Source organism: Protopterus annectens, chromosome 2.part0 (genome assembly GCF_019279795.1).
Source record: "Protopterus annectens isolate FY-2018-M chromosome 2.part0, PAN1.0, whole genome shotgun sequence".
In the NCBI taxonomy this organism is placed as follows: Eukaryota; Metazoa; Chordata; order Ceratodontiformes; family Protopteridae; genus Protopterus; species Protopterus annectens.
In genome coordinates, this window is record NC_056728.1 from 122,452,982 (window position 1) to 122,467,165 (window position 14,184).

A 14,184-nucleotide genomic window follows, 5' to 3' on the forward strand; every position below is an offset into this window, starting at 1 on the left:
TATAAGGATGTACTATACACCACACACAACAAACATTACTTCCTGCACACATGTGCACTTGTTTATTGAAGATTTCTTCAAAATCTCCACATTGATCTCATTTGCAACTGTACTATTAGCACTGTGGATATGTCTGACCTGTGAGGTAACTGTAAGTTAAAGTTATGGCCTCCAGCCTATAGAAATTTCAGGCACTGCCTCTTGACATATGGTTGTTTCCAGTAGCTTATGGCATTCCCCAGAATTCTACTTCCTGCCCCAGTCGTTACCCTGACAATGATCAGCAGTTACCATCTTCTTTTAGCACAGCATGAGTAACGCTCTCCTTCTAATGCTGAGGTGCTAAATCTTTTCTCCATGGTCTCACCAAACTCCTCTCATTTGCAAGGTTTCATTTTGACAACCTCTGTGGCTGTAGCTTCTTGATGTGCCAGTACAACATACCTGAATCAGGTGAGATCTTTATAAGGTCACGTTCTTCAACATGGCAGTTCTGCTTACTGGTGGTGTCCATTGGACAGCCATAGGACTACTACCTTGCCAAGCATTATCGCCTGTAGTCATGGCACCGTTTCTCCCCCTTAATGACTGAATTCTTGACCGTACTCCATTTGGACTTATTGTTCCTATCCTCACTTAGTACACTGTTGTGTAAACTCAAGCATTCAGAAACAGTTAAAAACAGTCTAAAACTTCAATCTTTCCATGAATAAGTCTGGTTGATTTTTTTCACTTTTATTATTTTAAAACTTAGTAATGACTTTTGAAGTTTTAGACTGCTTCTAACTGTTTCTGAATGCTGGATTTCAGTTAATTGACCTTTTTCAATACCTTTATTAAATTATCCCTTGTGACACAGGCAAACTTACGTTTACATAAAGTTATCAAACCATATTAACAAGTTCTCATTTACAAACGTTATACATCACATATATAGTTACGGTGCAATGAAAAAGTATTTGCCCCTTTCCTGATTCCTTATTTCTTTGCATGTTTGTCACACTTAAATGTTTCAGATCATCAAACAAATTTAAATATTGGACAAAGATAACCCAAGTAAACAGAAAATGCAGTTTTTAAGTGATGATTTTATTTATTAAGGAAAAAAACTATCCAAACCTACACAGTCCTATGTGAAAAAGTAATTGCCCCCTAAACCTAATAACTGGTTGTGCCACCCTTAGCAGCAACAACTGCAATCAAGCGTTTGTGATAACTGGCAATGAGCCTTCACATCGCAGTTGAGGAATTTTGGCCCACTCTTTTTTGAAGAATTGTTTTAATTCAGCCATATTGGAGAGTTTCCAAGCATGAACCACCTTTTTAAGGTCATGCCACAGCATCTCAATTGGATTCAAGCCCGGACTTTGACTAGACCACTCCAAAACCTTCATTTTGTTTTTTATTATTTTTAAGCCATCAGTGGTGGACTTGTTAGTGTGTTTTGGATCATTGTCCTGCTGCAGAACGCAAGTGCACTTCAGCTTGAGGTCATGAACTGATAGCCAGACATTCTCCTTCAAGATTTTTTGGTAGAGAGCAGAATTCATGGTTCCATCAATCACAGCAAGTCATCCAGGTCCAGAAGCAGCAAAGCAGCCCCAGACCATCACACTACCACTACCATTTTTGACTGTTGGGATGATGTTCTCTTTCTGAGATGCTGTGTTACTTTTATGCCAGATGTAACGGGACACACACCTCCCAAAAAGTTCAACTTTTGTTTCATCAGTGGACAGAATATTTTCCCAAAAGTCTTGGGGATCATCAAGATTTTTTTGGCAAAAGTGAGACGAGCCTTTATGTTCTTTTTGGTCAGCAGTGGTTTTCGCTTTGGAACTCTGCCATGCATGCCATTTTTGCCCAGTCTCTTTCTTATGGTTGAGTTATGAACACTTACCTTAACTGAGGCAAGTGAGGCCTGCAGTTCTCTAGATATTGTTCTGGGTTCATTTGTGACCTCTTGGATGAGACGTCGCTGCACTCTTGGGGTAATTTTTGTAGGCCGGCCACTCCTGGGAAGGTTCACCACTGGTCCATGTTTTCTCCATTTGTGGATAATGGCTCTCACCATGGTTCACTGGAGTCCCAAAGCTTTATAAATGGCCTTGTAAACTTTTCCAGACTGATAGATGCCAATTACTTTGTTTCTCATCTGTTCCGGAATTTCTTTAGATCACGGTATGATGTCTTCCTTTTTGGGATCTTTTGGTCTACTTCACTTTGTCTGACAGGTTCTGTTTAAGTGATCTCTTGATTCAACAGGTCTGGCAGTAATAAAGCCTGGATGTGGCTAGTGAAATTTAACTCAACTTTCCCAAAAATGTGATTAACCACAGTTACGTCATGATTTAACGGGGGGGGGGGGGCAATTACTTTTTCACATAGGACCATGTAGGTTTGGCTAGTTTTTTTTTTCCGTAATGAATAAAATCCTCACTTAAAAGCTGCATTTTGTGTTTACTTGGGTTATCTTTGTCTAATATTTAAATTTGTGATCTGAAACATTTAAGTGTGACAAACATGCAAAGAAATAATAAATCAGGAAGGGGCAAATACTTTCTCATTGCACTGTATTTATCATATAATCAAAACAACATTACATAAATTGCCTGATTCATGCCTTCTTTTAAACCTTATTCTTCCTCCAAAACATTTTTCTGCATGTATTGTTCCCACAGTTTTCATTTTATTCTATGTAATTTACTCCTACCCTTTTCTAAAGATCCCACTTCCTGTTCTTTTATCTCTGTTACAATATTCACTGCTTGATATAGCTAGTTTTGATTTTAATTTCCATTTTTTAGTAATTTTTTTTTCTGGCAGCCACCAGAATCAAACTTAACAAGGCCTTATTATGGCTAGGCAATTCAGATCCTGTATCCTAACTCAAAAAAATATTTCATTAGTTACACTCATTTGCTCAGCCAGCATTCCGGACAGAGTCTGCCAAATCATTACACTCCAAGAATATATGCTCTCAGGTACAATTTTCTTCCCCATTACACCTCCAACATTTTCCATCTACCTAAGGAAAAATTATTTACAGTCTGCTTGGGGTATAAAAGTATCTGTGCAAACACTTCCATGCAAAAATCCTAAATCCTCTAGATTTTTTTTGGATATTTGGGAGCCATACATATGTCCTCCCATTGTTTTTTTTGTGAATTGCATATCTAGTCTCTCTTGCCAATCTATTCTGATCTCTTCTGATTGATTCCTATAGTTATCATCCAATATTTTATATGTCCTACTAATTATCTCTTTTTAATAGCAGCTTCTGTTCTATATTCAGTTAAAACTCAGCCAGTGCAGGTCTTTCATTTAGGATTTCCCTTTTTGGTGCTCTTTGTCTGTACTCTGATATCAATCCCTGATAGGTAAGGCAATCATTAACCTACAGTCCAAATGCCTTTTTGATGTCTACCCATTCCATTACCTTAACTTGTCTAATTATCTGTTCACAATACCTTGGTTCCTTTGCCAGCTTCCTCCAGTAAATTCCAGACCCTTTTTTCTTATTCTTTATACATCTAATTGCATCATCCTTATCAGCAGAATATCATTCCTCTATCCCCACATTGGCTTAGATCGTAGTATACTTTCTGCTACTTTATGAATATAGTATTCCTTTTTTAATTTCTCCAAGTCTTTTGGGTTTCTAATAGCATGACGGGAATGGACCCCATTCCTAAGTCAAACTACAATTAAAGTTCATGAAATTAGTAATGTTTCAATCTTTGATGTCAGCCAGTAGTGCTCTTTGAAGCACCCGCAATGTGCCCAGTAATGACTTCTTCTGCATTTCGTATGGAGTTACATGTATTGGTAACATATCTAAATACAATTGTAAATTCTTTTCTATAAGACCCATTGCTCCTACTACTGTTGGAACTGTCTGGGTATCTTTCTTCCACATTGCCCTTGTTTTTGCCTGCAGAACCTGATAGTTTACGACTTTGTGTGTCTCTGCGCACAAGACACTGTAATCACTGGGTGTGGCAATTTCAATGATCAATGCTACTCTTGTCTTCTTTTCTTGAACCACTATATCTGGTTTTCTAGCATCTGTCTTTTGAACTGTTGGTAATGGATGATCCCATGTGATGTAGACTTCTTCATTTTCTATGATGATTTGTGGCTCATGTTTCCAGAGTTTTCGGCCATATCTCATATTCATACATACATATGCTGTATGACTGTTGTTATTCTCTTTAAGGATCGTGTCCAAAACCCCATTTTTCCTTATTTCTTGAATTACCCCCTCTGCTTCATCATGCCACTGAAAAACGTATCGGGAGTCTAAGTAATGAAGTGGATTAGTTTGTGACAGCTCACATCTGAGGAAGTGCTAGAAATGAAAACAAAGTGTTTAATATGTTTATGTGTTTTGTTGTTTTGTCGCTTTCACTATTAAACAGAAGTCTGCCTACATTTCTCTCAGTGGCTTTATTGTTTCGCGGAACAGTGGCATCCAGGTTCATTCTTTGGTTTATTTGTGCGATTCTTTGCCTGCTTTTTGGATTTATATATACATATATATATATATATATATATATATATATATATATATATATATATATATATATATTATATCTATGTACTTCCACCACCTCAGCAACCCAGCATTAAGGCTTATTAGCATAAACTTGGTTTTGACTAGCTTTTCTTCTCTTTTGGCGCTGTAATGCCTACATTTCCTAATACTACAAAGGGAGAAAGAAAGAAAGAGAAGTGGAAGAAGAAAAAACTACATCTGTTTACTTTATACCTTTATCACATACAATTACAACTAAAATACTTTATTATAAAATATGCAATTTGTACTGTGAAAATTTTCATAGAAATAATTTTAAGAACAGAAATGTTTAGTCACAGTTACTTTTTTCCTTCTTCTTCCCCTCTCTGAGTTCTTCCAAACATTAATGGTATGAAGTGAGACAAATGCTTTTCAGTTCTTCACAAGTTTAACAAGGTTAACAAAAATCCACTCTTTCTACTTATTCTTATGCAGCCATATTTCACTAATGTGACTGATGCTTTGCAGTGTCACATTTATACACTAATTTCCATGTTGCTGGTCTTCTTCCTGTTCATCTCTGTCTCCCAACTCCAGTTTCCAGTTCAATTCCAAGGTACTTCTGATTATTTTGATCAAATCCTGTGATTATATCTGTCCCTCAAGTATTTTCTTTTGGAACAGTAGAAAATATTTCACTGGTAAGTCTCTTCATGTGTTTTATCATCAGAAGAATGAGAAGCAGAGTCCCTTCTCTTTGTGCTTGAAAAAAAAATCACTTTGATTCTTCAGGAAAAAAAAATATTCTGAAGACAAATGGATACACCAGTTTGAATCTCACATCTGCTTCATGACATTCCCTAATTACTGGAATAAATCTGTTTCTCTTCTGCCTGGTGTACAGTGAATAATCATTTTCTGGAAGCACACTATTGTCTCTAACTTTTAATACTTTGCCCTTTTGTCACAGTTTTATTAGGATCAACTTTTTCTGCTGTTAGGTTTGCATCTTTATTATTAAAGGTCTTGGCTGCTTTCTCATGGCCAGATTTGCAGTATATGCATGGTGTGTCCTTTCATTTAACAGTTCCTGCTGTGGAATACCAGTCCAGTTGCTTATTTGTACCTTTATAAACCAAAAACATGCATCAGGAACATTTCTTCCAAGGCCTCCACTGAAAATAGACTCTCTCCTAGTCAGACTTTCCTGGTTAACAAATGTTAAATAAATAAATAAATAAATAAATAAACAAATAAATAAATATATAGATAAATAAATAAATAAATAATACAGTCTTTTCCTTCTAGTTTCTCTGATACAGTAGAAAATCTCAGATTTTCAGTATATGCTCTGTCATCTACTTTTACCATTTTTTGAAACATCTGTTCTTGGGCATTCTCATACTTAGCCTTTTCTTCATTTTGACTTCTGATTTTTTTCAGTTTTATCAGCTCATCTGAACATCTGTTTAATGCTTCTTCCATTTTTTCCAACATTTTGTTATTTGTGTTGATATACTGCTTTGGTGTGTTTTATTTTAATTAGCTCAAAGCACATTTGACTTATTTGTTTCTCTAGATTACTGGATGCCATATCTTGCACCAAAGCTGGAAATTGGACTGCAGTCTGCTGAACAGCTGCAGGATTTTTCCCAGTCAGTGTTTTCTCTTTACCTTTACTTCTTGATTTTCTTTTGGACTGTCTTAGTTTTTCCTTTGCTGGTATCCAGGCAGTGTACTTACTAGACAGGAACTGAATTTTACTCAAGCTGACAATATCACTGTCTGTTGTTTTTCAGTTTCTGTTTTCACACCGGGAGAGCTGAAGTTAAGCTATTGATAGTGTGTAACCATCTTGGAAGTCTTAAGTGACCTATTTTTGTAACAAACAATAAACGGAAGACAACCTGCTGCTCTTGTGCTGGGGTCAGTTGTTCTTGCATTTCTAACTGTGTTCATGTATAACTCTTGAAGCAACACCATGTGTATTTAGTATATCTTCACTGTTGCCCTGTTAAGTTTAACAGGTGAAGGGCAATTTACCCTGGATTCTGCTGTAATAAATAAGTTAAGGGTCCTATATTGAGTTTCTTCATGATTTAAAAGGTCATTCTTAATGTTTTTTGTTAGTTGGTTACCTTATGACTATAGTTTAAGTGATTATGCATTAATAGTAAGCTTTATCTCCCAGCTGCTGATTCTTAGCACATTATCTGTTGAGCATACCTCCCAACCTCTTAATATAAAAAAAATAGACAAAGCATAAAATAATGGGGAGACAAAGGCTCCAAAAAAGGGACATATATTAAATATTGTTCTTATAAGGTCAGAAATTTTCTAGAATAACATGATTTGTATTAGCATGCATTTTCTGAAGGTTATAAAGTCTGAAACTGAAATGTAAGTCATTATTTAATGACTACACTTCTCATGTTATTAGCAACAGACCAAAACAGTGAGGCAAAAATCTGGACAGATGAGAGGTATACTGTTGAGCTCTGTTGAATATTAAAACATGGACTTTTGTATTTGACAAAATGTTTTTTTTTTTGTTCCCTTATTTGTAGTCTGTGGTGCTGAATATTTGGAGCCAACAGGAGTTCTGACATCGCCTAACTATCCAAATAATTACCCCAACAACAGAGACTGTGTTTACCGAATTGTAGTTGAAAGCAACAAACAGATCAGACTTAATTTCACAGATTTCCGTTTAGAGAGCGGCACAAATTGTCAATTTGATTTTGTGGAGATCAGGTAAGAAGAGTCTGTACTGTTTTTAGAGTTTTTGGTCATTAATTAAGCTGTGATCATTGGTGGGTATTGTGGGGTGTTAAGAGGTTACTGATTTCCTTGAATATGACACTGTTTACAGAACTGCTTAAAAGCATAGTACCATTTCAAGTTATTCATTTTCCACGATTGTCATAAAATTGTAACTGCTTATCCTTTTTCAAGTATTTATTTAGTCTTGACAAGATAATGAAGATGGGATAGGCTAATATGAGGACAAAAAGAGAATTGGTTAGGCTTACAAATACCCACAAGAGAAACTAGCCTACTTACCTATAAACCTGTGAATGTATAATGTAAACCTTCGCAAATGTTTCATGAATAATTACAGCAGCTTGGCTTACTATTCAGATGTTAACTAAGACCCAATGTGCATAGACAACAGAAAGTGACAAGCATCTTGTATGAAGTACATAATCACATCAGCTGCTTGTTTGTGGCACTGAAACAAATCTTGACCAACCATTCTTTTTTTTTTTAAATCAAGAAAGAAGTCTCCTATCCTGCCATGCCTTTCCACAAACAGCTTTCTTTCCATACATGTTGTGACCGAAGGGACATTTTTCAATGCATTCATTAACATCTTTGTTTCTTTTCCCTTGTGGAGTCTCCAAAACTGAGCTCAGTGTTCCGCTTCAGACTTCACCAATCACCTATAAAGTGGGAGAATTACTTTTGTCAATGGACTCTGTGCCAGTTTGATGAAACCCTGTATCCTGCTGGCTTTAACAGCTTCTTTTTCTGTCTTTTACTGATGGTTTAGTATTGAAGCTATATAATGACTCCAATATTTTTCTTGTTCCATGTGTGACGATGTGAGGTATTGCCTGCTGTGCCAGGAGAAGTAGGGCAGTGGATATGTAACATATGCCGGCATAGCTAGCTGGAGTTTAGTAAAGAATATGTCATTTGTACATCAAACTGATTTGTAGAGGTGCTTGTGATGAAAATGTATTTGCAAAGTTGCTTGTATTAAAAAATGTATCAACAATGGGTCCTGCTAGACAGGAAAAGAAATGTACCTGTATGTCAGACAGTATGGTACCTATTGAAATGAATACATTGTAACAGGGGTACTGGAAAAGAAGAGGTTAATCTCACTCCAGTTAACTTTGAAAAATAGTTTGACATTAAATTTCTAGGTATAAGCATTAAGATTGTATCTCTAAGGGGAGGTCAAGTCTGTTAAATTTGGTCGAAGTCTTTGAGACAGTCACCAAAGCCATAGATAAGGGGAAGACAGTGTAGATCACCTACCTTGACCTGGCTAAGGCCTTCAACACTATTCCCCACTCAGGCATAGTAGATAAACTCTCTCAACTAGGCATTAATCCATATGTTACAAGATGGGTAGCAAACTGGCTCACTGATAGAATCCACCTAATCAAAATAGGGGAAGCCACCTCAAGCAGTAGACCCGTAACGAGCAGCATACCCCAGGGATCGGTCTTGGGGCCTCTGTTATTCAGGATATACTTCCCTGAGGTGCAGGCCAAAACCAATGGGCTATGGCTGACCAGGTTTGCAGATGACTGCAAACTGGGTGCAGTCATCAATTCTTCAAGTGATGTGGATGTCCTCCAAGAGGGTCTCACCCAAACAAATGACTGGTGCCAGAAATATGGCCTCAAGCTGAATGCCAAAAAATGCGTCATCATCCCCTTTCGGGAGAGTGACATCCTACATATTATCACATTAATAACAACATCCTAAACACACAATCAGTAATGAGGGATTTGGGCACCCAGGTTGATAGCAACCTGGCTTTTGACCACCATGTTGCTTCTGTGGTACAGAAAGCTTTCTACATGGCCCACCTCATAAATAAGGGTATCTCATCCAAGGACAAAGAAGTCATAACATGCCTATATTCTTCCCTTATAAGGCCAGTTATTGAGTACAGTGCCCCCTTTGGCATGTACCTCGCAAAGCACATGCAACAGCTAGAGAGACCACAGAGGTTCCTCACCAGGAGAATCCAGGGCCTCAAGCACCTACCCTACACAGATAGCCTAAAAGCCCTGCCTCTTTACTCAGTTTAATACAGACCCCTCAGAAATGACCTCTGTCTGGCATACAAAGCAAGTCTTGATTGGACTGCTGTCTATCTGCAAGTCAAGCTCCACTTGAGCAACCTGTAGGCATGACCTCAACCTGGTTGTGATATCAATAGGACTTCTTGGCAGGACAGATTTGTGTCCCAGAGACTCCCCCATCTGTGGAATAGACTCCCTCTCCAAGTCAAGCAGAGTACCTCATTATCCCTTTTTAAGCGCCACTTGGATAACTGGATGGGAAACAGAAAATACACCCCTGGGATTCCACCTGTGTCCCTGCTGGACAGGGGCTCTGGGTGCTGACTTGTCTAAACATGGGATAAACTCTTGGCTAGGCTTATAAGGGTCTCAGGGACAACAGCCTAGTAACATCCTATGATTCTCACAGGTCTCAATGCAGCCAGATACAAAAAGTCTGTACTAGGAAGCCTTCTGTATTGTCATTGGGGGTGAACTAATTGCTGCTCTGGAATGGTGGAAGTTTGAAATTGTTTCATGACTTCCAGAAGATGTAACAGATCTTACCAAAGGTTTGTGCGTGTGTGTTATTGACACCTATGTACTAGATTCTGGTTCAGTTGCTAGGAAGGGGGGGTAGTAAGGGAACCAGAATCAGATGACCAGATGTATGTGATGTCATTCTGTAAGCCAGCAATAAAATGATTTTTAATATCAGATGAGACAGAAGTCTCAGAGCAGTCTGTTTTTTGAAACCTGACAAGAAGATTACTCGGCTACTTCATTTTGCTTTGCTCTATTAAGTAACCAGGAAATAATAATTCTTTAGATCAGTCAGGAAAATATAGTGAGATTAGTTAAGTATTGTTTTTCTGTATCTGTGTGAATTTATTCATCTGTGTTATTTTTGATATTTCCTGTGATTGAAACCCCGGTGTTTATTGCAAATAGATATTTAGTATTTTTATGGGGTCTACTTCACCTTATCGCATGTTGAAAATATCGAACGGCAATAATGTCGTAAATGCTATACATTGAAAGTGTTGTTACAGGATCATGGTACAGTGGGGATGAGAAAATTTACTCTTTCCTCACTGTAGTGTGATCTCGGAGTTGGTATATATAATTAGCGGGGGGGGGGCACAGCCCCCCACAAGAACAGTTTTGATATAGGGCATTTTCGATGTTTATGCCGTTCGATATTGTCATCTTTTGACAAGGTAATATAGACGCATTTTTATGTTCTTTATTATTTATTATTAAATATATTTAAACTATTCATTGTGGCTGGTCCTTTAGAGAATATTTTAACAAAGAGTGTGTGTGTCACCTACTTTGAGCAGGGACACAGAGCACTGGTTTCATAAAGATAGTGGGGGAGGACTTGGCTTGAGGACTCAACTCTACAGCTGTGCCAATGGGGAGTCTTACTGGGGGCCTGGAAAGAGAGAGAGAGAGAGAGAGAGAGAGAGAGGAAACCCAGCCCCTGGACTGAGTGTGTTCCCTGTGTGTTCTTAAGGGAAATTGTCCTTGATGCAGAGAGCTGCATCTGGAAATACTGTGTGTATCTATTTTTGTTCCAAGTGAACTTTCCTCACTGGTGTCAGTGGGGAGGATTCAGGCTTCTTGATTACTGGCCCAGAGGAGGGGCGTCACACCATGGCTTTAAGGTGTATCCCTCCCAGTATGAATATATCAAAGGCTATTGGTCCCAGGTGCTGCACCTAGCCTTAAATGTCAGCTTCATTTTATCAGCCCCATGTTGAATGATTTCTCAAGTGTTTATAAAGACTGCGCTTTCATCCCATACTGCCTCCACCTCTTTTTTGTATTATGTTCAGGCAGGCACATCCTATGTGACATTGCTGAAGAAACACTTTGAAAAGAACAGGTCCCAAGATTGACCTCTGAGTTACAACATTAATTAACCATCTTTCTTTTGTACCCCCATTGCTACTTTCCTTATTACCTTACTCTCTATCCAGCATTTTGTCCATACAACCATTTTTGCTTTCACTCACCCCATTCAGCAGATTAACCAGCTTTTCAAAGTAAAGGCCTTGCAGAAGCCTAAGTAAAGCATACCAGTTGGTTGCCGTATTCTACCATGACACAGTCAAATAGGTAATTCATTTGGCAGTATCTTATGGCTAGAGCTGATTGTGTCCTACAAATACCTGCTAATTTATTCTTTATTACATTTCCTATGACTGTTATTACTGAATTCAGACTCAGTGGTCATTTGCTGTCCATGCTGTCATGTGGTGTGACAATACAGTTCATAGTTCCAGTCCGCAAGAATCTCATACTTGCAAAGGCTGTGAAGGATCTGGGAGTGTTAATCACATCTGGGCTGGACCATCAGGAACAAAGTGACATGGCAATGGCAGCAACAGACTGAATGCTAGGGTATAACCTCAAGTAGAGAGACTGCAGAAACAAAGGGGTAATACTTCTACACTGTAGAGCTGTGGTCTGACTACACCTTCATTTCTGCATATAGTTTTGGAGGCAGTACAAGGGAAGGGATATCAGACTGTTGAAAAGAATGTAGAGGAAAGCCGCTAGATATGACCAGAGACTGGAAAATCTAGACTTCTTTGTGAAGAGCAGAAGAAATGGGGGGGGGGTGGGGCATGCTACCGTTGCACAAGATCATGTCAGAGATGTGAATCATTCTGAATATGAAGATCAGAGGGGGAAGGAGGGGCACAGGCATCAGATTGTACAGCCTAACTACTCCATGACTCTTCAGAAAGACAGGTATAAATACCCAGAATAGACTACTAGAATAGGTGGTGAATTAAGGAAAAAAGTGATGGAGGGAAGGTAAAATGTTAATCACTAAAAGGTAAACTAGATAGGCATAATTTGTCTTTCTGTCCACACACAATGTAATAAAACAAACTATTTTGTAAGATGGTTTATGAATACTCGAGATAGTTTCTTATCTGTAACTTGAGGTATATCATCTGGACCCTCTGCATTACCATTCCCGGTCAGTCATCTCATCAGTCCACTTTCCCCAGTTCCTCTGCTCCCATTCTACACAAAAACTCCACCACATTTCTCTTTAATTGACGACTGGCACAAAAGTGAAGCATGCTGTAGGATAATCACTTCCCCAATTGTGTTTTCACCTCCATTCCTTGTATTGTGTTGTTTATAGTGGTAGGCTAATATTTTCATTTGTCAGCTGTGCAAATCCATTCCAATTCTGAATCTGTACTATTTCATTCTCCCTCCCTACCCTTGACATTGGTTGAAATGGAAACTGAACATTGTAAATATCTTTGCCTTATTCTTATCACTCCCTTTATTTTATTGTATTCTTTGTCAGCTCATCATCCTTCAGCCTGTAAACAGTGCCTATCTACTGTCTCTACCCTATTCATTCTTCTATCTTGATTTAAAAAAAACACCATCTTTCTTATCCATAATTCCTCCTCAATTTTTTTTCATGCCCTTTCTCTTCATGTATTTCCTTTAGCATTTCATATGTAATCTTATTCCATATGTATGCTGCCACCCCATTCTGCCTTTCTTGACATTCTTAAATACATACAGTCCAGAACAACCACATCACAGTTCCTTATTTCTCTTGCCCAACTTTTGATCACTGTAGAAACATGACAATGAAGCCATAAAAAAAAAAAAAAAAAAAAAAAAGTAAAAAGCTTCACTTCTGCAGTTAGATAAATGCATTTTATTATTAAAATGTCTAACATTTCAGGCACTCCAAATATGTGTTCTAATAAAAATGTTAGCATTTTTTATTACTTAATAGATTTTCTTTTTAACTTCCAACAGTTTTCAGTCACCCCTATTATGTTTGTTCCACCTGGTGTTATCAAAGCTGCAGTTCACGCACTTTGTGCCCTACATTCCTTGCATTTCTAAACATCACTCTTCACCTTTTTGAGGTCATTATCAGCTTTATATTTCTTCCTGTTTGATTTTCCCCTTTTATCCTCTTCTTTGTGGCTAACACTGTGTTCAGCTTTCCTGTTGATTGCTGTTTTACCCCTTCTCAATTCCAACTCTATTAAAATATAGGAATTGAATGCTTCTTTCTAACCCAGTTTTCAGCACTGCCATCAATTCTGGAAACTTTTCCTACTAAACAAGCCATCTGGAGTTATAACCTACAAAAGTCACCCACTGTCACGAGTCCAACATCCTACTTAACTTGGTTAGCCAGCAGTTATATAACATTATATAAAGATGTTAGAAGGAGATTTATGTCTGTCTGTCTTACCAAGTATTACAGCGTAATAATACAGTATTTTTTTTTTGTATTTAATTTAATTTATTGTATTTGATTTGTCATTCTCTTCTCCTTTAATCATAACAGTAGAAGGATCTAAGTTTTCTTAATTACTTAGTTATAAAAAAACCCTATATATATATATATATATATATATATATATATGTATGCACACACACACACACACACACACACACACACACACACACACACACACACAGACACACACACACACACACACACACACACACACATATATATATGTATGCACACGTATCTTTACATCATCGAACATTCAAATGTTCGACACTATGATCGAGACCATATCATCAAACATTTAAATGCTCGACAATGTAAAAGTAAATAAAAAAACCTAATCCAAAATAAGTAAACTGTGTATAGCAGGGAGGCAAGCCCCCCTGCACCCCCCATGTAGGGGGCTGTGCCCCCCACATCCCCCTACTTAAATATTCCAACTCCGAGACCACACTACATTGCAGTAATGGGAAATATTCCTGTTCTGCACTGTACGGAGGTCCTGATTCTGTCATTTCCCATTAGCAGAATATAGTGCGATCTCGGAGATGATATAT

At 37.8% G+C, this 14,184-nt stretch overlaps 1 protein-coding gene across 1 annotated transcript in view; it reads left to right on the forward strand.

The window, feature by feature from the left end:
- The window catches only part of LOC122792709 (cubilin-like), a 3,134,001-nt gene that overhangs the window by 1,033,328 nt on the left and 2,086,489 nt on the right, over positions 1 to 14,184 (forward strand). The window contains exon 23 of the mRNA XM_044060295.1: positions 7,087 to 7,273. Within this exon, the coding sequence (XP_043916230.1) occupies positions 7,087 to 7,273 (187 nt within the window). The remainder of the gene's footprint in view (positions 1 to 7,086; positions 7,274 to 14,184) is intronic.